Source organism: Panthera uncia, chromosome D4 (assembly GCF_023721935.1).
Source record: "Panthera uncia isolate 11264 chromosome D4, Puncia_PCG_1.0, whole genome shotgun sequence".
Classification (NCBI taxonomy): domain Eukaryota; kingdom Metazoa; phylum Chordata; class Mammalia; order Carnivora; family Felidae; genus Panthera; species Panthera uncia.
This window is the reverse complement of record NC_064807.1, coordinates 39,775,262-39,800,197: the sequence shown is the minus strand read 5'-3', so window position 1 is coordinate 39,800,197 and position 24,936 is coordinate 39,775,262. Positions and strand designations below refer to the sequence as shown.

Genomic DNA, 24,936 nt, shown 5'->3' with positions numbered 1-24,936 from the left:
CTGAGAACAAACTGAGGGTTGATGGGGGGTGGGAGGGAGGGGAGGGTGGGTGATGGGTATTGAGGAGGGCACGTTTTGGGATGAGCACTGGGTGTTGTATGGAAACCAATTTGACAATAAATTTCATATATTGGAAAAATAAATAAATAAATAAATAAATAAAAAGCTAAATTATACATCTAGTTTACAACTATTATTTTTAAGCCTCAAAACTTCCCGAAGTCTCTGCATATTATTAACACCTTGATTTCAATAGTAAACTTTAGAGAGGAAATTCTCTTTAATTTTCTCTCACAATGCAACAGAGAAAATAAAGACAAAGACTTGAATAATGACCATGAACATGACCTAAACTAGAAAACAAGCTGTTACCTCAAAGGAAGAGAAAAATTACCTGTGGGTAATTTATGCTTCTCATCTATATTCTATAAAATACTGAAAATATTATGTTCAAAAGAAATATAAGTGTGGGGGCACCTGGGTGGCTCAGTCGGTTAAGCATTTTGGCTTTGGTTCAGGTCATGATCTCACAGTTCATGGGTTTGAGCCCCATGTCAGGCTCTGTGCTAACACCTTGGAGTCTGGAGCCTGCTTCAGATTCTCTGTCTCCCTCTCTCTCTGCCCCTCCACTGCTCACACTCTGTCTCTCTCTCTCTCTCTCTCTCTCTCAAAACTAAATAAATATTTTAAATAAATAAATAAAATAAAGTTTCATTTCCAAAAGCAAAAGGTAAATGCTTTCTCTTAAGTCATTTTCTCTTCAGTCAAAACCAATTATGAATTCAAAGCAAAAATAATAATAGCCAGCTCTGAGGATGCAAAACCAGAAACATTTCATTTTTTATGGTTTAAATTTTTTAATTTGGCAAATATCTTTTTAGAAAAAAAATGTTTAATGTTTATTTATTTACTTAGAGAGAGAGAGTGCACGCACACACAAGTGGGGAAGAGGCAAAGAGAGAGGGAGAGAGAAACCCAAGCAGGTTCCAGTCTGACAGCACAGAGCCCGATGTGGGGCCTGATCCCATGACTGGGAGATCTTGACCTGAGCTGAAATCAAGAGTCAAATGCTTAACTGAGACACTCAGGCGCCCCCAAGAGAAAAAATTTTTAAACTCTTGCCCCCCCACCCCAAAGGCCACTAACCTATTAGCAAAAAAAATAATAATAAAGGAATATATACAAGAAAAATATATTAAGGAAACGTGATAGATGAATTTTTTATAAAAAGAAAAACACTGCACTTACTATGTAAAGGAACAGTATTTTAATTAAATAAATATTCATTATGGCACAAAAACAGACACTCAAATCAATGGAACAGAATAGAGAGCCCAGAAATGGACCCACAAACATATGGCCAACTAATCTTTGACAAAGCAGGAAAGAATATCCAACGGAATAAAGACAGTCTTTTCAGCAAGTGATGTTGGGAAAACTGGACAGCAACACGCAGAAAAATGAACCTGGACCATTTTCTTACGCCATACACAAAAATAAACTCAAAATGGATAAAATACCTAAATGTAAGACAGGAAGCCATCAAAAGCCTTGAGGAGAAAGCAGACAAAAACCTCTTTCACCTCTGCCGCAGCAACTTGTTACTCAACATGTCTCTGGAGGCAAGGGAAACAGAATCAAAAATGAACTATTGGGACCTCATCAAAATAAAAAGCTTCTGCACAGCAAAGGATACAATCAGCAAAACTAAAAGGCAACCAATGGAATGGGAGAAGATATTTGCAAACGACATATCAGATAAAGGGTTAGCATCCAAAATCTATAAAAAACTTATCAAACTCAACAGCCAAAAAACAAATAATCCAGTGAAGAAATGGGCAAAAGACATGAATAGACACTTCTCCAAAGAAGACATCCAGATGGCTAACAGACACATGAAAAAATGCTCCACATCACTCATCAGCAGGGAAATACAAATCAAAACCACCATGAGATACCACCTCACACCTGTCAGAATGTCTAACATTAACAACTCAGACAACAACAGATGTTGTGGAGAAAGAGTATCTCTTTTGCACTGCTGGTGGGAAGGCAAACTGGTGCAGCCACTCTGGAAAACAGTATGGAGGTTCCTCAAAAAATTAAAAATAGAACTACCTTATGACCCAGGAATTGCACTACTAGGTATTTATCCAAGGGATACAGGTGTGCTGTTTTGAAGGGACACAGGCACCCCAATGTTTATAGCAGCACTACCAACAATAGCCAAACTCTGGAAAGAGCCCAAATGTCCACTGATGGATGAATGGTAAAGAAGATGTGGTTTATATATACAATGGAGTATTATTCGGCAATCAAAAAGAATGAAATCTTGCCATTTGCAACTACGTGTATGGAACTAGAGGGTACTATGTTAAGTGAAATTAGTCAGAGAAAGACAAAAATCATATGACTTCACTCATATGAGGACTTTAAGACACAGAACAGATGAACACAAGGAAGGGAAGCAAAAATAATATAAAAACAGGGAGAGGGGGGAAACATAAGAGACTCTTAAATATGGAGAACAAACAGAGGGCTACTGGAGGGGGTGTGGGAGGGGGGGATGGGCTAAATGGGTAAGGGACATTAAGGAATCTACTCCTGAAATCATTGTTGCACCATATGCTAACTAACTTGGATGTCAATTTAAAAATTAAATTAAATTTGGGGGAAGGAGCCAAGATGGCAGAACAGCATGGAAGCTTTTTGTGTGTCTCATGTCCATGAAATACAGCCAGACCAACACTAAACCATCCTACACACCTAGAAAACCGATTGGAAGATTAACACAACAATCTGCACAACCTGAACCACAGAATTCAGCAGGTATGCGACACGAAGAGCTGAACTTGGGGAGTAAGAAGCCCCAAAAGGAATTCACCCCAAAAGAAAGAGCACGAAGAAACGACAGCCAGGGATTTAACCAACATGGACACAAGCAAGATGTCTGAACCAGAATTTAGAATCACGATATAAGAATACTAGCTGGAGTCGAAAATAGATTAGAATCCCTTTCTGCAGAGATAAAAGAATTTAAAAATAGCCAGAATGAAATTAAAAATGCTATAACTGAGCTGCAATCACGGATGGATGCAGTGGCAGCAAGGATGGACGAGGCAGAACAGAGAATCAGCGATATAGAGGACAAACTTAGAATAACGAAGCAGAAAAAAAGGGAGATTAAGGCAAAAGAGCACGATTTAAGAATTAGAGAAATCAGTGACTCATTAAAAAGGAATAGCATCACAATCATAGGGGTCCCAGAGGAGGAAGAGAGAGAAATAGGGGTAGAAGGGTTATGTGAGCAAATCATAGCAGAAAACTTTCCTAACCTGGGGAAAGACACAGACATCAAAATCCAGGAAGCACAGAGGACTCCCATTAGAGTCCACAAAAACCGACCATGAACAAGGCATATCATAGTCAAATTCACAAAATACTCAGGCAAGGAGAGACTCATGAAAGCAGCAAGGGAAAAAAAGTCCCTAACCTACAAGGGAAGACAGATCAGGTTTGCAGCAGACCTATCCACAGAAACTTGGCAGACCAGAAAGGAGTGGCAATATATATTCAGTGTGCTGAATCAGAAAAATATGCAGCCAAGAATTCTTCATCCAGCAAGGCTGTCATTCAAAATAGAAAGAGAGATAAAAAGTTTCCCACACAAACAAAAATTAAAGGAGTTTGTGACCACTAAACCAGCCCTGCAAGAAATTTTAAGGGGGACTCCCTGAGGGGAGAAAAGATGAAAAAAAAAAAAAAAATATATATATATATATATATACCAAAAGCAACAAAAAATTAGAAAGGACCAGAGAACAACACCAGAAACTCCAACTCTACAAGCATCATAATGGCAATAAATTCATATCTTTCAGTACTCACTCTAAACATCAATGGACTCAATGCTCCAATCAAAAGACATAGGGTAACACAATGGATAAGAAAACAAGATCCATCTATATGCTGTTTACAAGAGATCCACTTTAGACCTAAAGACACCTACAAATTGAAAATAAGGGGATGGAGAACCATCTATCATGCTAATGGTCAACAAAAGAAAGCCAGAGTAGCCATACTTATATCAGACAATCCAGACTTTAAAATAAAGACTGTATCAAGAGATGCAGAAGGGCATTATATCATAATCAAGGGGTCTATAGACCAAGAAGACCTAACAATTGTGAACATTTATGCACCAAATGTGGGAGATAATCAATTAAACACAAACATAAAGAAACTCATAAATAGTAATACCATAATAGTAGGAGATTTCAACACCCCACTCACAGCAATTGACAGATCATCTAATCAAAAAATCAACAAGGAAACAATGGCTTTGAATGACACATTGGACCAGATGGACTTAACAGATATATTCAGAACATTTCATCCTAAAGCAGCGGAATATACATTCTTCTCCAGTGCACATGGAACGTTCTCCAGAATAGACCATATACTGGGACACAAATCAGCCCTAAGTAAGTACAAAAAGATAGAGATCATACCGTGCATATTTTCAGACCACAATGCTATGAAACTCGAAATTAACCACAAGAAAAAATTTGGAAAGGTAACAAATACCTGAAGACTGAAGAACATCCTACTAAAGAATGCATGGGCTAACCAAGCAGTTAAAAAAGAAATTTAAAAGTATATGGAAGTCAATGAAAACGACAGCACCACAACCCAAAACATGTGGGGGGCAGCAAAGGCGGTCATAAGAGGAAAGTATATATCCAGGCCTTCCTAAAGAAGGAAGAAAGGTCTCAGATACACAACCTAACCTTACAACTTGAAAAGCTTGAAAAAGAACAGCAAATAAAACCCAAAACCAGCAGAAGACAGGAAATAATAAAGATTAGAGCAGAAATTAATGCTATTGAAACCAAAAAAAAAAACAGTAGAACAGATCAATGAAACCAGAAGCTGGTTCTTTGAAAGAATTAACAAAATTGATAAACCACTAGCCAGTTTCATCAAGAAAAAGGAAAGGACCCAAATAAGTAAAATCAAGAATGAAAGAGGAGAAATCACAACCAACACAACAGAAATAAAAACAATAATAAGAGAATATTATGAGCAATTATATGCCAATAAAATGGGCAATCTGGAAGAAATGGACAAATTCCTAGAAACATATACACTACCAAGACTGAAACAGGAAGAAATAGAAAATTTGAACAGACCCATAACCAGTAAGGAAATGGAATTAGTAATAAAAAATCTGCCAAAACACAAGAGTCCAGGGCCAGATGCCTTTCCAGGGGAATTCTACCAAACATTCAAGGAAGAGTTAACACCTATTCTCTTGAAACTGTTCCAAAAAATAGAAATGGAAGGAAAACTTCCAAACTCTATGAAGCCAGCATTACCTCGATTCCAAAACCAGACAGAGACCCCACTAAAAAGGAGAACTATAGACCAATTTCCCTGATGAGCATGGATGCAAAAATCCTCAACAAGATATTAGCCGACTGGATCCAACAATACATCAAAAAAATTATTCACCACGACCAAGTGGGATTTATACCTGGGATGCACGGCTGGTTCAATATCCACAAAACAATTAACGTGATTCATCACATCAATAAAAGAAAGGACAAGAACCATATGATCCTCTCAATAGACACAGAGAAAGCCTTTGACAAAAGACAGCATCCTTTCTTGATAAAAACCCTCAAGAAAGTAGGGATAGAAGGATCATACCTTGAGATGGTAAAAGCCATATACGAGTGACCCAACACTAATATCATCCTCAATGGGGAAAAACTGAGAGCTTTCCCCCTAAGGTCAGGAACAAGACAGGGATGTCCACTCTCTCCAGTTATTCAAAATAGTATTGGAAGTCTTAGCCTCTGCAATCAGACAACACAAACTAATAAAAGGCATCCAAATCAGCCAGGAGGAGGTCAAACTTTCACTCTTCACAGACAACATGATACTCTATATGGAAAACCCTAAAGATTCCACCAAAAAACTGCTAGGACTGATTCATGAATTCAGCACAGTTGCAGGATATAAAATCAATGCACAGAAATCGGTTGCATTCCTATACACCAACAATGAAGCGACAGAAAGAGAAATCAAGGAATTGATCCCATTTACAGTTGCACCAAAACCCATAAAATACCTAGGAATAAATCTAACCAAAAGGTGAAAAATCTATACACCGTAAACTATAGAAAGCTTATGAAAGAAATTGAAGAAGACACAAAGAAATGGAAAAAGATTCCATGCTCCTGGATAGGAAGAAAAAATATTGCTAAAATGTCGATACTACCCAAAGCAATCTACATATTCAATGTGATCCCTATCAAAGTAACACCAGCATTCTTCACAGAGCTAGAACAAATAATCCTAAAATTTGTATGGAACCAGAAAAGACCCCAAATAGCCAAAGCAATCTTGAAAAAGAAAACCAAAGCAGGAGGCATCACAATCCTGGACTTCAAGCTATACTACAAAGTTGTAATCATCAAGACAGTATGGTACTGGCACAAGAAGAGATACTCAGATCAATGGAACAGAATAGAGAACCCAGAAATGGACCCACAAACATATGGCCAACTAATCTTTGACAAAGCAGGAAAGAATATCCAATGGAATAAAGACAGTCTCAACAGCAAGTGGTGCTGGGAAAACTGGACAGCGACATGCAGAAGAATGAACCTGAACCACTTTCTTACACCATACACAAAATGGATGAAAGACCTCAATGTAAGACAGGAAGCCATCAAAATCCTCGAGGAGAAAGCAGGCAAAAACCTCTTTGATCTTGGTCGCAGCAATTTCTTACTCAACACATCTCCAGAGGCAAGGGAAACAAAAGCAAAAAAGAACTACTGGGACCTCATCAAAATAAAAAGCTTCTGCACAGCAAAGGAAACAATCAGCAAAACTAAAAGGCAACCGACAGAATGGGAGAAGGTATTTGCAAATGACATATCAGATAAAGGGTTAGTATCCAAAATCTACAAAGAATTATCAAACTCAACACCAAAAAACAAATAATCCAGTGAAGAAATGGGCAAAAGACATGAGTAGACACTTCTCCTAAGAAGACATCCAGATGGCCAACCGACACGTGAAAATATGCTCAACATCACTCACCATCAGGGAAATACAAATCAAAACCACAATGAGATACACCTTGCACCTGTCAGAATGGTTAACATTAACACCTCCGGCAACAACAGATGTTGGCAAGGATGCGGAGAAAGAGGATCTCTTTTGCATTGTTGGTGGGAATGCAAGCTGGTGCAGCCACTCTGGAAAACAGTATGGAGGTTCCTCAAAAAACCAAAAATAGAACTACCCTACAACCCACCAATTGCACTACTAGGCATTTATCCACGGGATACAGGTGTGCTGTTTCAAAGGGACACATGCCCCCCCCCCATGTTTATAGCAGCACTATCAACAATGTCCAAAGTATGGAAAGAGTCCAAATGTCCATCAATGGATGAATGGATAAAGAAGATGCGGCATATATGTACAATGGAGTATTACTCGGCAATCAAAAAGAATGAAATCTTGCCATTTGCAACTAGCTGGATGGAACTGGTGGGTATTATGCTAAGTGAAATTAGTCAGAGAAAGACAAAAATCATATGACTTCACTCATCTGCAGACTTTAAGAGACAAAACAGATGAACATAAGGGAAGGGAAACAAAAATAATATAAAAACAGGGAGGGGGACAAAATAGAAGAGACTCATAAATATGGAGAACAAACTGAGGATTGCTGGAGGGGTTGTGGGAGGGGGGATGGGCTAAATGGGTAAGGGGCGTTTAAGGAATCTACTCCTGAAATCATTGTTGCACTATGTGCTAACTAACTTGGATGTAAATTTTAAAAAATAAAGAATAAAGTTAAATTACAAATAAATTAATTAATTTAATTTAATTTTAAAAATAAATAATAAAAGCAGACTGATTTAAAAAACTTTTTTTTCATTAAATAATTTTTGAATTTCATATTATGGCCAGGTAAAGAGAGAACAATAGTTCTTTTTTTTTCTTTTTTTAAAAAAAATTTTTTTAATGTTTATTTTTGAGGCAGGTAGAGACAGAGCATGAACGGGGGAGGGTCAGAGAGAGAGGGAGAGACAGAATCTGAAACAGGCTCCAGGCTCTGAGTTGTTAGCATAGAGCCTGACAGGGGGCTCAAACTCACTGATCGCGAGATCATGACCTGAGCCAAAGTCGGACACTTAATCCACTGAGCCACCCAGGCGCCCCGAGAACAATAGTTCTAATCAGAAAACAGAACAAGTCAGAAAGCTCATTACGAGGAAGGGAAAGAAAAGCAAAAAGAGGAGCAAAAGAAACAGAAAGATGGAAGAAAAATATGACACAAAGCTATGGATTTAAGAGAAATGAGAAAAGAGGAAAGTACGAATAGTCAGGTTGAACCATATAAACTGGAGATCACTTAGGTACAACCTGAATAAGTTTTCTGAACATCCCATAAGCTCTGCAGCAAGGACTATAATTCACAGAGCAACAACATTTAGTAATCCATTAAGCTTTGAAGAAACAATCAGCCTGCAATCTTTCACGCTATGATCAGAACAATAGTGCTTTACAGGATGAGACCCAAACAAGCAAGCAGACCCAAACAAGGCTGCAACGTGCCTTACTTCAGATCATGTGCCACACTGCAAAGCTGAAAAATAAAAACTTGTTGGCACCAAGTAAAAAAATTTTAATATTTTTTAATTCTTTTATGTTTATTTATTTTTGAGAGAAAGAGACAGAGACAGAAACAAAGCAAAGGAAGGGTCAAAGAGAGAGAGAGAGGGAGACACAATCTGAAACAAGCTCCAGGCTCTGAGCTGTCAGCACAGAGCCTGATGTGGGGCTCAAACTCACGAGCCATGAGATCACAACCTAAGCTGAAGTTGGCGCTTAACCGACTGAGCCACCCAGGCACCCCCCAAGTAAAATTTTTTAATCACAAAGCACTAGTATCCTGTATGGTGAAAAACCCAGGTTGCTTTTATTTTGCACCTTGTCACTGGAGTGCTAGAAGGCTAAATTAGGAAAATTCATGCAACTTATGTTTGTGACTATCTTCCCTGTTACATTCTTAGTCATAACTGGCTAACTTTCCAAACTACTGAAAACAGGGTCCCTAAGCAAGAAGACCAAATCCATGACTCAGCTCGATGGCTCTCACATGTTTTTCTCCACCACTGATTCACCTCCTGAACCAGGAGCTAAGAGGGAGGATAGCCCATGAAATTTAGGGTAGCACATAGGAGTGAACAGACAGTAAAGTATGCTACACAGAGAGCTCTAAACTTATCTAAAATCCACATCCAAAGTACTCAAACTACTAATTTAACCAAACAGCAAAAAAATAATATCAGTCCCTGAATCAGAACACATTGAATATCTTGGGTTGAATGAAGACTGTACAAAACATTAAATAATTTGAAAGTGACAGAGTATAAATTTTATCCCAACACTACCTTTCTATCTGAGCAGCACTGATTAGGCCACTACTTCTTAATATAACCCAGAGTCTCCATCTTTTTTGACATGGGGAAAAAAAAAACCATTCATTTTCTTCAATAACGGATATCGCTAAGAGTTTAAAGTGAAGTAGCCAGTATCTGCAGAAGGTATACATGTGGGGACAAGACAAAGAAGAAACAAGGTATCACTCTAGATTTTATGCCCTTGGGCTTCCCAGCAAATGCAGAATAGTAGTGTGCTGCATCAGCCAAATAGATGCATCCAATAAATGTTTATGGAAGCACGCACTATGGTGGAATCTTGGTATGTGAAATGAATTGTTAACCTCAATGCATTCACAATCTCATGGGAGAGATACACGTACCAGATTTGGGTGAGTGTTATGCTAAACTGTGGTGAAGATGCTAAACTAAGTACTAAGGAAACACAAAGTTGGGAAAAGGAAAAATTCTGACTAGTAGGATGGGAGAGTGGGGAAAGATGGAATCATGGAAGGCATCACAGATTGCAAGATGTCAGAACAGGGCATTACAGGATACATAGGAGTTTACTAAAGGGAAAAAAAATAGGGCATTACAGGTTACATAGGAGTTTACTAAAGGAAAAAAAAAAATAGGGCATTACAGGATACACAGGAGTTTACTAAAGAGAAACAAAAGGAGCAGTTCAGTCAATGTGGGTCCAAAAAATGGACAGCCTTAAAAAGCAGGAAGATACAAAAATATACAATGTGTTTAGGAAGCCAAGAGCACGCTAATGTGGCTGAAGCAAGGTAAGAGGGCTAATGGAAAGAGAAGAAGCCGAAAGAGTTAACACGGAGTCACAAAGCCAGGGCCTTAGATTGTATGACAAGAAGCTGAACTTCATTCTGAAAACAACAAGCAGACATTGATGGTTTTTTAATAAAGTGAGGGTGACAAGATCAGATCAATATCTTAGGAAGACAAATGTGGTGATGGTGTGAAAGCTTGATTATTGGGGAATGGAAACAAAATGATCAGGTACAAAATGACTACAAAAGGGATTCTTTGAAATCATTAGATTTATTGATTATAAACCCTGACCCCCTCTCATCTTGGTATCATTGTTCTATGCACCGAAAAAAAAAAAAAAAGCAAGAAAAAGGTAAACCCCTGAATAAATTCTAAAATATTCTACAATTCAGTTTTCACTAATTTGACTAGTTTTCCCAATTTTTCTAAAGAAGAGATGATTCTTAAATATATCTTTGTTGTAATCAGCATCTCTGGTTTCAAAATTTTATATCAATGTCACTAAAATTACTTTCATACTATTATCTCATGGCATGTAGTGAGGGGGAAAAACCTGTTAAACATCAGATTTGACCCAATAAAGTAATTGCCATAGGGTTTTCTTTTTTATCCTTACCATTACAAGTTCTTCCTGTAATTCACTGTAACTTTTTTCATTATACTGGAGTCTCTTTGAAAGGTCTATAATTGCTTTCTTCTGTTCCTCGATCTCTTCATTTAGTTTCTTGTTTTTGGAGAAATACTCTCTTTCTAATCTGAAAAGTTAAAGTGTCAGAGCAGATTTTTCAAATATGGTTTTATCAAGTCCTATTACATAGCTTTAACATGACTGGCAGATGTATTATCTATCATGTGTTTGTGCCAAAGGCTTTTAAAGGCCACCTCTCATTTTTCCGAACAGAAAGGATTGCATATTCTTTTTTTTTAATTTTTTTTTCAACGTTTTTTATTTATTTTTGGGACAGAGAGAGACAGAGCATGAACGGGGGAGGGGCAGAGAGAGAGGGAGACACAGAATCGGAAACAGGCTCCAGGCTCCGAGCCATCAGCCCAGAGCCTGATGCGGGGCTCGAACTCACGGACCGCGAGATCGTGACCTGGCTGAAGTCGGAAGGATTGCATATTCTTAAATGAAAGACTTTAAAGGAATAATACCTTGCCCCTTTGTTAGCAGGTATTTTACTATGCCCAAGGTTATAAGCAAAATCAATTTGGTTAGCGTTGATTTGGTCTCACCATTATCTTTGATGAACAAAACCCACACACCACAGTTCAGTTAGCTCAGAAACTGCCTCAAGACAGAAAACAGTTCTATCAAACAATTTTCAGATTAAAATACAACACTGCAAATGGAACAAATGCTTTATTCGTGAATTGTCCTTGCAAGTGGAACTTAGTGTGATGGCATAGAAAATCCAAAAGAAAGAATCCTCAAAACACATTCATATTCACGATTGAAACACATAGAATTCTTTGCTTTTCTTTCTTTTTCAAGTTTGTATTTAAATTCTCGTTAGTTAACATACAGTGCAATATTAGTTTCAGGTGTAGGGTATAGTGATTCATCACTTACAAACACAACACCCGGTGCTCAGCACAAGTGCCCTCCTTAATACCCATCACCCATTTAGCCCATCTTCCACCCACCTCCCTCTAGCAGCCTTCAGTTTGTTCTCTATAGTTACAAGTCTGTTTCTTGGTTTGCCTCTGTCTTTTTTTCCCCTCTTCTCTTTTTTTATGTTCATGTTTTGTTTCTTAAATCCCACATATGAGTGAAATCATACGGTATTTGTATTTCTCAGACTTATTTCACTTAGCATAATACTCTCTAGCTCCATCCACATCATTGCAAATGGCAAGATTTCATTCTTTTTGATGGCTGAGTAATACCCCACTATGTATGTGTTTGTGTGTGTAAATACACACACATATACAGCACCTCTTCTTTATCCATTCATCAGTCAATGGACATTTGGGCTCTTTCCATAATTTGGCTATTGTTGATAGTGCTGCTGTAAAAACTGTGGTGCTGGAACCCCTTCGAATCAGGATTTTTGTATACTTAGAGTAAATACCTAGTAGTGCAATTGCTGGATCATAGGGTAATTCTACTTTTAACTTTCTGAGTATCCTCCATACTGTTTTCCAGAGTGGCTGCATCAATTTGCACTCCCAGCAACAGTGCAAGAGGGTTCCCCTTTCTCTGCATCCTTGGCAACACCTATTGTTTCTTATGTTGCTAATTTTAGCCATTCTGCCAGGTGTGAGGTGGTATCTCATCATGGTTTTGATTTGTATTTCCCTGATAATGAGTGATGTTGAGCATCTTTTCATGTGTCAGTTAGCCATTTCGATGTTTTCTTTGGAAAAATATCCATTCATATCTTCTGCCCATTTGGGATTATTTGTTTATTGGGTGTTGAGCTTGATATGTTCTTTATGGATTTTGATACTAACTCTTTATCAGAGAAGTCATTTACAAATATCTTCTCCCATTACAAAGGTTGTCTTTTGGTTTTGTTGATTGTTTCCGTCACTTTGTACAACATGTTTACCTTGGTGAAGTCCCAATAGTTTATTTTTGCTTTTGTTTCCCTTGCCTCAGAAGACCTATCTAGTAAGAAGTTATTACAGATGATGTCAAAGAAGCCTGTGTTCTCCCCTAGGATTTTGATGATTTCCTGTCTCACATTTAGGTCTTTCATCCATTTTGAATTTATTTTTGTGTATGGTATAAGAAAGTGGTCCAGTTTCATTCTTTTGCAAGTTGCTGTCCACTTTACCCAACACCATTTGTTGAAGAGACTGTCTTTTTTTCATTGGATATTCTTTCCCGCTTTGTCGAAGATTGGTTGACCATATAGTTGTGGTTCCATTTCTGGATTTTCTATTCTGTTCCGTTGATCTATGTGTTTGTTTTTGTGCCGGTACCATACTGTCTTGATTGCTATAGCTTTGTAATATCAGTCTGAAATTGATGCTTCCAGCTTTGCTTTTCTTTTTCAAGACTGCTTTGGCTATTCAGAGTCTTTCATAGTTACATACAAATTTTAGGATTGTTTATTCTAGCTCTGTGAAAAATGCTAGTGGTATTTTGATAGGGATTGCATTAAATGTGTCGATTGTTTTGGGTAGTGTAGACATTTTAACAATATTTGTTCTTCCCATCCACAAGCATGAAATGTTTTTCCATTTTTTTGTGTCATCTTCAATTTCCTTCATCAGTATTTTACAGTTTTCAGAGTACAGATCTTTTACCTCTTCAGTTAGGTTTAATCCTAAGTATCTTATGATTTTTGGTGAGGTTGTAAATGGGATCAATTTCTTTATTTCTCTTTCTGCTGTTTCATTATTGGAGTATAGAAATGCAACAGATTTCTGTATGTTGTTGATATTATATCCTGCAACTTTACTGAATTTGTGCATCAATTCTAGCAATTTTTTGGCAGAGTCCTTGGGTTTTCTACATAGAGTATCATGTCATCTGAAAATAGTGAAAGTTTAACTTTTTCCTTGCCAATTTGGATGACTTTTATTTCTTTTTTGGTGTCTGATTGCTTAGGCTAGGACTTCCAGTACTATGTTAAATAACTGGTGAAAGTGGACCTCACTACCTTGTTCTTTTTGTATAATTTTTTTTTATTTTTTAGTGTTTTATTTATTTTTGAGAGAGAGCCAGAGACAGAGAGAGAGAGTGAGCATGGGTGGGGGAGGGGCAGAAAGAGAGAGAGAGAGACAAAGAATCTGAAGCAGGCTTCAGGCTCTGAGCTATCAGCACAGAGCCAGACACGGGGCTTGAACTCATGAACCGTGAGATCATGACCTGAGCCAAAGTCAGACGCTTAGCTGACTGAGCCACCCAGGTGCCCCCTCCCTATCTTGTCCTTAACCATGGACGAAAAGCTCTCAGCTGTTTCCCCACTGAGAATGATATTAGTGGTGGGTATGCTATATATGGCTTCTATTACATTGAGGTATATTCCCTCAAAACCTACTTTTTGAGGGTTGGGGCACCTGGGTGGCTCAATCAGTTAAGCATCTGACTTCGGCTCAGGTCATGCTGACAGCTCAGAGCCTGGAGCCCGCTTCAGATTCTGTGCCTCCCTCTCTCACTGCACCCCCCACCTCAAAAATAAATAAACATTAAAAAAAATTTTTTAAAACCTACTTTGTTGAGGGTTTTTATCAAGAATGGATGTTATACTTTGTCAAATGCTTTTTCTGCATCTATTCAGAGGTTCTTATGGTTCTTATCCTCTCTTTCATTAATGTGGTGTATCATGTTAATTGATTTGAAAATATTGAACCACCCCTGCAGCCCAGGTATAAATCCCACTTGATCGTGGCAAATGATTTTTTTAATGTACTGTTGGATTCAATTTGCGAGTATTTTGTTGAGAATTTTTATGCCCATATTCATCGCTGATATTGGCCTGTAGTTCTCTTTTTTAGTGGAGTCTTTGGTTTTGGAATCAGAGTAATGCTGACCTCATAGAATAAGTTTGGAAGTTTTCCTTCCATTTCTATTTTTTGGAATAGTTTGAGAAGAATAGGTATTAAGTCTTCTTTGAATGTTTGATAGAGGGGCGCCTGGGTGGCGCAGTCGGTTAAGCGTCCAACTCTTGATCCCGGCTCAGGTCATGATCTTGCAGTGTGAGTTTGAGCCCCGCATCAGGCTCTGCGCTGTTAGTGCACAGCCTCCTTGGGATTCTGTCTCTCCCTCTCTCTCTCTGCCCCTCCCCGACTTGTGCACGCACGTTCGCTCTCTCTCTGTTTCGCTCCCTCTCTCAAAATAAATAAACTTAAATAAATAAATAAAGTCTGGTAGACAGGCAATTGAGTTTGGCTCAGACAACTGAGCAACCAGCTCCTGACTTTGGCTCAGGTCATGATCTCACGGTTCATGAGTTCGAGCCCCATGTCAGGCTCCACACTGACAGTGAGGAGCCTGCTTGGGATTCTCTCTCTCTCTCTCTGCCCCTCCTCTGCCCTCTCTCTCCCTCAATCTCTCCAAATAAATAAATAAAATTTTAAAATAAATAAATAAATACATAAATGTTTGACAGAATTCCCCTGTGGAGCCATCATGCCCTGGACTTTTGTTTGCTAGAAGATTTTTGATTACCGATTCAAAACTTTGCTGGTCATCAGTCTGTTCAATTTTTCTATTTCTTCCTGTTTCAGTTTTGGTAGTTTATATGTTTCTAGACATTTATTCATTTCTTCAAAATTGTCCAGTTTGTTGGCATATAATTTTTCATAATATTCTCTTGTAATTGTTTGTATTTCTGTCATATTGATTGTTGATTTCTTTTTTCTCATTTGTGATTCTATTTGTTTGGGTCCTTTATCTTTTCTTTTTGATAAGTTTAGCTCGGGGTTATCAATTTTCTTAATTTTTTGAAAGAACCAGCTCCTGGTTTCATTGATCTGTTCTACTGGGTTTTTGTTTTTTTTTTTTTTTTCATTTCTGTATCATTTATTTCTGCCCTGTCGTCATTATTTGCCTTCATCTGCTGGCTGTAGGCTTCATTTGTTGTTCTTTCTCCAGCCCGTTTAGGTGTAAGGTTAGGTTGTTTGTTTGAGATTTTTCTGGCTTCTTGAGGCAGACCTGTCTTGCTACACACTTCTGTCTTAGGACCACTTTTGCTGCATCCCAAAGGTTTTGGACCACTGTGTTTTCATTTTCATTTGTTTCCATGTATTTTCTTATTTCTTCTTTAATTTCCTGGTTGATCCATTCATCCTTTAGTAGGATGAATGTATTTGTGGTCTTTCCAGATTTCTTCTTGTGGTTGGCTTCAAGTTTCATAGAGTTGTGGTTGGAAAATATGCAATGGTATGATTTCAATCTTTTTTGTACTTGCTGAGGCTTGATTTGTGACCTAGTATGGGACCTATTCTGGTGAAAGGGATGACAGTGCCAGGGAGCCTAAAAAAGAATTTGTTCAGAATGGAGAAGGTGGAGAGAAGAGTCCAGAATGGATGTCTCCTACAAGAAACTTAAAACAATAGAATTGCTGAGGTGTAGGAACATAATGAGAGATTTTCAGTCCTGTTAGAGAGTAATTTAAGAGTAATTCAGTAATTGGTGCATATAAACTAATCCAATTTAAAATGAGGCAATTACTAACTATTCCTTCATTTGATAATTGAGCAAATCTTTACTTAGCAGCTCTTAAGTGCCAGGCACTATTCTAGGCATTGGGAGACAGCAATGAACAAAACAAAGTTCCCATCCATGTAAGAGGAAAGACAATAAACAACAAAGAATATCATAAATTGTCCTATGAAGAGAAATAAAGATGAGTTACCAAAAAAAAAGTTACAGAAAAAAAAATACCCCAAAATATAACCCCACAGTAAGGACGAGAGGAGGGAAGGAATAAGTGTGCTGTGTGGGAGAAGGGGTACAATGGAGATAAGTAAGTGGGAGCCAACAGACCATCTGTAAAGGTGGAAATTGAAAACATGGCAGGATATGCATGTTATTCAGAAATATGAGGTTATATCAGAAGAAACAGCAATAAGAATTAAAAGCAGTATGGGGCACCTGGGTGGCTCAGTCGGTTGAGCGTCTGACTTCGGCTCAGGTCATGATCTCACAGCTTGTGAGTTCGAGCCCCGTGTTGGGCTCTGTGCTGACAGCTCAGAGCCTGGAGCCTGCTTCGGATTCTGTGTCTCCTTCTCTCTCTGCCCCTCCACTGCTTGCACACTGTCTCTCTCTCTCTCTCTCTCTCTCTCTCTCTCTCTCTCTCTCAAAAATAAATTAAAAGATTAAAAAAATTTTTATTGAAGAATTAAAAACAGTTGCTTCAAAGGAGTGGAAACTGGTAGTAGAGAGCAAGGGGTATGAAACTGCTGACCTTGAAGTACTATTTTACTTTTCAGACTACATACAAGATTTTGACAAAATCACAGTTTCAGTAAAAGTTATTATTACTCAGCAAATATAAAATTAAATGCCTCTGTCATTTGGGGCTGAGTTCATGTTCAAACTAGGTCCACTGAAATGGGGGACACTCCTCACTGTCAGCAATGTAATGCACAACCCAAGAAATCATCGGTTCCTGGGCTTCTTGAAAAGCCCCACCAAGGGCAATGAGTTGGGCAGGGGTATAATGAAGGGAGCCCCATCTCTTTGAATTCCGAAGAAGGACTAGGACTTGGCAGGTGAAGGATTTAGGCAAGAAAGAGAAGGGAGAGGAAGGAAACCTATAGTTAAGATGCTTTCTTTCCTACTAGATTCCCAGGCTATTATTTTTTTAAAGAGCTCAGCTAAGTGGTGCTGGGGTGGCAGTCAGTTAGGCTTCTGACTCTTGATTTCGGCTCAGGTTGTAATCTCACAGTTTGTGACATCAAGCCCCATCTCGGCCTCTGTGCTGACAGCACAGAGCCTGGAGGAGATTCTCTCTCTCCCTCTCTCTCTGCCATTCCCTGCTCACACATTCTCTCTCAAAATAAACATTTTTTAAAAATCTAAAAAAAATACAAATAAAAATAAAAGAGCTGAGCTAAGAACTTCACCACAGACTGTTTTAACAAAAAACCATCTTTGGTCTTTTATCCACCATGTAAGTAATAATTCTGCTAATAAATTTTAATACTTTTGTTATTTTTATACTTTTGGATGTTATATTTAGAAAAATAAGGAAATTCCTAAATATTGAGTGTAATGAAATAGATAAACTGAGATTCAGTCCATCTAATATCATATCTTTGAACAGTGTTTTTTGGTAATTAATTAATTTTTTTTTAATTTTCATCCAAGTTAGTTAGCATATGGTGCGATAATGATTTCAGGAGTAGAACTCAGTGATTCATCCCCTACAAATAACATCCAATGCTCATCCCAGCAAGTGTCTTCCTTAATGCGCCTTGCCCATTTAGCCCATCCCTCCACCCAAAACCCCTCCAGCAACTCTCAGCCTGTTCTCTATATTTAAGAGTCTCTTATGTTTTGCCCCCCTCCCTGTTTTTATATATTTTTGTGTCACTTTCCTATGTTCATCCGTTTTATATCTTAAATTCCACATATGAGTGAAGTCATATATTTGTCTTTGACTAATTTTGCTTAGCATAATACACTCTCGTCCCATCCACATTGTTGCAAAAGGCAAGATTTCACTCTTTTTGACTTCCAAGTAATACTCCACTGTATGTATATAACCACATCTTCTTTATCCATTCATCTGTCAATGGACATTTGGGCTCTTTCCTTACTTTGGCTATTGTCAATAGTGCTGCTATAAACATTGGGGTGCATGTGCCCTTTCGAAACAGCACTCCTGTATCCTTTGGATAAACACCTAGTAGTGCAATTGCTGGGTCATAGGGTAGTTCTATTTTTAACTTTTGAGGAACCTCCATACTGTTTTTCAGAGTGGCTGCAGCAGTTTGCATTACGGCCAGCAGTACAAAAGGGTTCCTCTTTCTCCCCATCCTTGCCAACATCTGTCATTGCCTGAGTTGTTAATTTTAGCCATTCTGACTGGTATGAGGTGGTATCTCATTGTGGTTTTGATTTGTATTTCCCTGATGATGAGTGATGTGGAACATTTTTTCACGTGTCTGTTAGCCATCTGGATGTCTTCTTTGGAAAAATGTCTATTCATTTCTTTTGCCCATTTCTTCACTGGATTGTTTTTGGGGTGCTCAGTTTGATAAGCTCTCTATAGATTTTGGATACTAACCCTTTATCTGGTATGTCATTTACAAATATCTTCTCCCATTCTGTCAATTGCCTTTTAGTTTTGCTGGTTGTTTCCTTCGCTGTGCAGAAGCTTTTTATCTTCATGAGATCCCAATAGTTCATTTTTGTTTTTGTTTCCCTTGCCTCCAGGGACATGTTGAGTAAGAAGTTTCTGTGGCTGAGGTCAAAGAGGTTTTTGCCTGCTTTCTCCTCGAGGTTTTTGATGGCTTCCTGTCTTACGTTTAGGTCTTTCATCCATTTTGAGTGTATTTTTGTGTATGGTGTAAGAAAGTGGTCCAGGTTCATTCTTCTGCATGTCGCTGTCCAGTTTTCCCAGCACCATTTGCTGAAGACACTGTCTTTTTTCCATCGGATACTCTTTCCTGCTTCGTCAAAGATTAGTTGGCCATATGTTTGTGGGTCCATTTCTGGGTTCTCTTATTCTGTTCCATTGATCTATGTGTCTGTTTTTGTTCCAGTACCATACTGTCTTGATGATGACAGCTTTGTAATACATCTTGAAGTCCAGAATTGTGATGCCTCCAGCTATGGATTTCTTTTTCAGGATTGCTTTGGTTCTTTGGGGTCTTTCTAGTTCCATACAAATTTTATGATTGTTTATTCTAGCTCTATGAAGAATATGTGTGTTATTTTGATAGGGATTGCATTGAATATGTAGATTGCTTTGGGTAGTATCAACATTTTGACAAGATTTGTTCTTCCCGTCCATGAGCATGGGATATTTTTCCATTTTTTTGTGTTGTCTTCAATTTCTTTAATAAGCTTTTTATAGTTTTCAGTGTATAGATTTTTCACCTCTTTGGTTAGCTTTATTCCTAGGTATTTTATGATTTTTGGTGCAATTGTAAATGGGATCGATTCCTTGATTTCTCTTTCTGCTGCTTCATTAGTAGTGTATAGAAATGCAACCAGTTTTTGTGCATTGATTTCATGTCCTGCAACTTTGCTGAATTCATGGATCAGTTCTAGCATTTTTTTGGTGGAATCTTTTGGGTTTTCCATATAGAGTATCATCTCATCTGCAAAGAGTGAAAGTCTGACCTCCTCTTGGCCAATTGGGATGCCTTTAATTTCTTTTTGTTGTCTGATTGCTGAGGCTAGGACTTGCAGTGCTATGTTGAATAACAGTGGCAAGAGTGGACATCCCTGTCGTGTTCCTGACCTAAGGGGGAAAGCTCAGTTTTTTCCCATTGAGGATGATATTAGCAGAGGGTCTTTCATATATGGCTTTTATGATCTCAAGGTATGATCCTTCTATACCTACTTTCTTGAGGGTTTTTATCAAGAAAGGATGCTGTATTTTGTCAAAGGCTTTCTCTGCATCTATTGAGACGGTCAAGTGCTTCTTGTCCTTTCTTTTATTAATGTGATGCATCACATTGACTGATGTGTGGATATTGAACCAGCCCTGTATCCCAGGTATAAATCCTATTTGATTTTAGTGAATAATTCTTTTAATATATTGTTGAATCCGGTTGGCTAGTATCTTGTTGAGAATTTTTGCATCTATGTTCATCAGGGAAATTGGTCTATAGTTCCCCTTTTTAGTGGGGTATTTGTCTGGTTTTGGAATCAAGGTAATGCTGGCCTCGTAGAATGAGTTTGTAAGTTTTCCTTCCATTTCTATTTTTTGGAACAACTTCAAAAGAATAGGTGTTAATTCTTTTTTAAATGTTTGGTAGACTTCTCCTGGAAAGCCATCCAGCCCTGGCCTCTTGTTTTTTGGGAGATTTTTGATTACTAATTCAATTTCTTTACTGGTTACAGGTTTGTTCAAATTTTCTATTTCTTCCTGTTTCAGTTTTGGTAGTTTATATATTTCTAGGAACCTGTCCATTTCTTCCTGAACAGTGTTGTTTTAATTTTAATTTAACTTTAGGGGCGCCTGGGTGGCTCAGTCAGTTAAGCATCCAGCTTCAGCTCAAGTCATGATCTCAGAGTTCATGAGTTTCAGCCCCGTGTCGGGGGGCCCACTTCAGACCCTCCATCTCACTCTCTCTCCCAAAAATATATAAACATTAAAAATTTTTTATTTAATTTCAAACTAGATGTAAAGTTACCATGATCTCCTTCCCCCTACCAATTCCAGGCAATCAGTTACCACAGCTAATAAAGACCTGGCATTAAAAAAAACTCTAAAATGAAAAGATTATTTAAAAGCTTTAGTTTCATACTACAACTTATAGATGCAAAAAAAAAAAATTTATAACTAAGAAAATTTGATTATAGAAATACAGAAGAGGGATCTATTCTATCTAAAATTCTATATATAATATATATTTTTTTAAAGTAGCCTGTTATTGGTATCAAATTCTTCATTGAGATCTTTACAATATGTATGTAAAATATATATAAACACATATATATCCCACCTAAGATAATTTCATGCAGGAATGTCCACAGTTATGAAATGGTTGACCAAAATCATAAATCCAAAATACACACACAAGATTTTTCTCCTGACCTAGACCTACCCGGGAAAAAAAAGAAGCTTAAGAACCTTAGGCAAAGTTCAGGCAGCATTTTCTCTACAAAATCTTTATCACCAGTTGTTGTATCAGTTCTATCCAACAGGTAAAACAATGTCCTACCCCAAACTCCCTGCTCTCAAAGTTGTAAACTAAAGGTATCATTTACCAGGGTGCCTAAGTGGCTCAGTCAGTTAAGCGTCCAACTTTGGCTCAGGTCATGATCTCACGGTTCGTGGGTTCGAGCCCCCAAGTCGGGCTCCGTGCTGACAGCTCGGAGCCTGGAGCCTGCTTCAGATTCTGTGCCTCCCTCTCTCTCTCTGCCCCTCCCCTGCTCACATTCTGTCTCTCTCTCTCTCTCAAAAATAAATAAACATTAAAAAAAATTTTTAAGGTATTATTTACCTTAAAGACCTAAAATCTACCAAGTTTCCTTTTGAAATACTTGATCCCAAACTTAGAGCTACTTTGAAAAATCAATATGTGAGAGTTCATGACTTTAAAACATTTTAAAGTATTTTTTAAATTAGATTCTGGGGGCACCTAGATGGCTCAGTCGGTTTAGTGACCGACTTCGGCTCAGGTCATGTTCTCACGGTTGGTGAGTTCGAGCCCCGCGTAGGGCTCCATGCTGACAGTTTGGAGCCTGGAGCCTGCCTTGGATTCTGTGTCTCCCTCTCTCTCTGCCCCTCCCCTGCTTGCACTCTTTCTCTCTCTCTCTAAGAAATAAATAAACATTAAAATTAAAAAAAAAAAAAAAGATTCTGAAGACAAGTCAGAAGTACAAATGGAAAATGAAATAGCTTAACCAATCATTCCTCATGCCATATCATTCCCTGTAGTACCACAGATCATTGGAACAGAAGAGGCTGTCACGTTACATACAAAGAAAAGGAAGATGCGATGGAGAAGAGAAGTCACAGGAACGGAGTCACAGAAATGAGTAGTGGGGTTTAATTACTATTTAATATTCACTGTTTATTATTATAGCACAGTTATATAGAGACGAAGAACGGATAAGGGACACTGTGTTAAAGTATTTTGGATTGTTAGCTGGTGCTTAGTTGGAATATGTAACTAATATTTAGAATTGTTAGTTGATGCTTGTTGGAATACAAAATTTGAGTAAAATTTTTCAAGCACCAAAACACAAATAATAGCAGAACAAACCTAAAGAAAAAAATTGGCTTGGGGTATGATTAGAAAAGCACATAGATTAACATCCTGGAGCTTGGGGGCACCTGGCTGGCTCAGTTAGTTGGTGGACCATGCAACTCTTGATTTAGGGTCCTGAGTGTGAGCTCCACATTGTCGGCAGAGTTTACTTTAAAACTTTTTTTTAATGTTTATTTATTTTTGACAGAGAGAAAGACAGAGCATGAGCATGGGGAGGGGTAGAGAGAGAGATAGACACAGAATCCGAAGCAAGTTCCAGGCTCTGAGCTGTCAGCACAGAGCCCGACATGGGGCTCGAACTCACAGGCCGTGAGATCATGACCTGAGCTGAAGTCAGATGCTCAACTGACTGAGCCACCCAGGCGCCCCGAGTTTACTTTATAACAAAATATTGGAGCTTCATTGTTAGCAGGTCTTTTAAAATTCCACTAGTCCAACTTTTGCAGGATTCTCTTCTTCAATACCCATGACAAAGAATCTTCTACCTTCTGTTTTGAACCTCCCAAGACAGAGAACTCACTAGTTCCCCAAAGTAGCCTATTATTTCACTGGTGAAAGCTTTACTTGTTGGGAGTACAGTCTGGCTTCTTTCACTTGCAGATTCTAATTATTATCTCAAAGCAACAGTTAAAAAATCTGCACTATATTCTATATAAAGGCCCTTCAAACGTATTTATATATAAATGTGCAGATTCAAGCAATGGTTCAAAGGAAATACAGGAGGATAAGTCTTTAGAGTAACATTCACAGAAGGTCATCTAAGTCATCCCAGAGGAAGCAAAAACTTTCAGTTCAGAATTACTGGTTTAAAATATTATAAGCATTACCAATAACAGTAATCTCAGGTAAAGAATTTTAAATTTTTTCAACATCAGTTTTTTAAGTCAGTCTTTCAAGTGCCATCTTTATGATTTTGCTATACCTGTAATAATTACTACTATTTAATAATGCTTTTCTCTAACTCATTTTTTATGTCAAATGAAGTATTTTAAGAGGAATCTTCATGTCATTGCTGTAAGTGGAAAATCATGATCTATTTGTCATATACAAACTAACATTAAAAATAAATACACAACTTTAATATACCAACCTATTATCAGGTCATGTACCAATGGTGGGATGTATTTCACCCTATGGGGAGAAATGCTTTAAAACATCTACTATCAAGGGGAAAGTGGTGATGGGCATTGAGGAGGGCACTTGTTGGGATGCGCACTGGGTGTTGTAGGGAAACCAATCTGTCAATAAATTATATTTTAAAAAATCTACTATCAACTTTTTTTTGGAAACATATTAAAGAATTATGAGCTTTTAAAGCATCCTACAGAACATTCCAGATGAAAGGCTTTTGAACTGATAAAGGTTAAAATCAGTAGGAATCAAAAAGATCCTGACTCTGCCACGTACTAGTTGTGTGTCCCCATCCTCATTAAGCCTCAATTTCCACATCTGTAAAACAGGGATAAAAAGAGAAGCTACCTCATGGGGTGTTATATAAATTAAATGAAACCATGCAATGCTAGACGCCAAGTGAGCCACAATGCATGCGAGCCACAAAGAGTGGTATTAGTCCTACTGCTATTATGCCCGTAGTTTGAGAAAATCTCAAACATTATCCATCTCCACGTAGCCCTTTGCAGGTGGCCTAGAAATCAAGGTCTTTAAAGATACTGTATTACATCAGTAAATACAAAATACATTAACATATTTACTTTATAGGGTAAAAATTGCATTTCTGAGACCACTTGGAATAGCCATGATACTTCAAAATCCAAAAAAGTAGAGAAGTATAGATCTGTTTTATGAAATCTTTTATCCGCAAACTACCACTGACATCAATGAGAACTACATCTAAAATACTACACATTCATACTTATGTAGGTTTCATAAACCCTTTACATTAACTTAAAGAATTTTACAGTAAAAGACTTACAAATTTAATTTTGCAAAGCTCTCTTGTGCATTATGCTTTTCTCGCTCATATGCACTTTCAACTTCTTTGAATTCATTCTTGATCATTTCCAAGTCAGCAACAGCTTCTGCCTGGCTGGCCTTCTCGACCTGCAAAGCTCCTTCAAGGTCTCGAATCCGTAACTACCAGATGTCAGAGAAGTAGTTAAAGCGAGGAAGGAAACGCTAGCGTCAGTCAAATTGAACAGCGTAATTTATCAGTAGCAGATCATCATTTACCTAAACTTCTTCCTTTCTGCTTTGGTTTAAAAAGGAAAATAAACAAAAGACAGTGTATTCCCTTTCTGAACATGTTTAATGGAAGGAAGAGTGGAAGAAGAGTTAACTGTGCTATGGAAATGCCTTA

The 24,936-nt window shown here is 37.9% G+C and overlaps 1 protein-coding gene across 8 annotated transcripts in view; it reads right to left on the bottom strand.

The window, feature by feature from the left end:
* The window catches only part of CCDC171 (coiled-coil domain containing 171), a 318,123-nt gene that overhangs the window by 226,357 nt on the left and 66,830 nt on the right, over positions 1-24,936 (bottom strand). For all 8 annotated transcript variants that reach the window (XM_049634852.1, XM_049634832.1, XM_049634824.1 and 5 more), the window contains 2 exons: positions 24,553-24,713; positions 10,879-11,017 (listed from right to left, as the gene is read on the bottom strand). In XM_049634852.1, the coding sequence (XP_049490809.1) occupies positions 10,879-11,017; positions 24,553-24,713 (300 nt within the window). The remainder of the gene's footprint in view (positions 1-10,878; positions 11,018-24,552; positions 24,714-24,936) is intronic.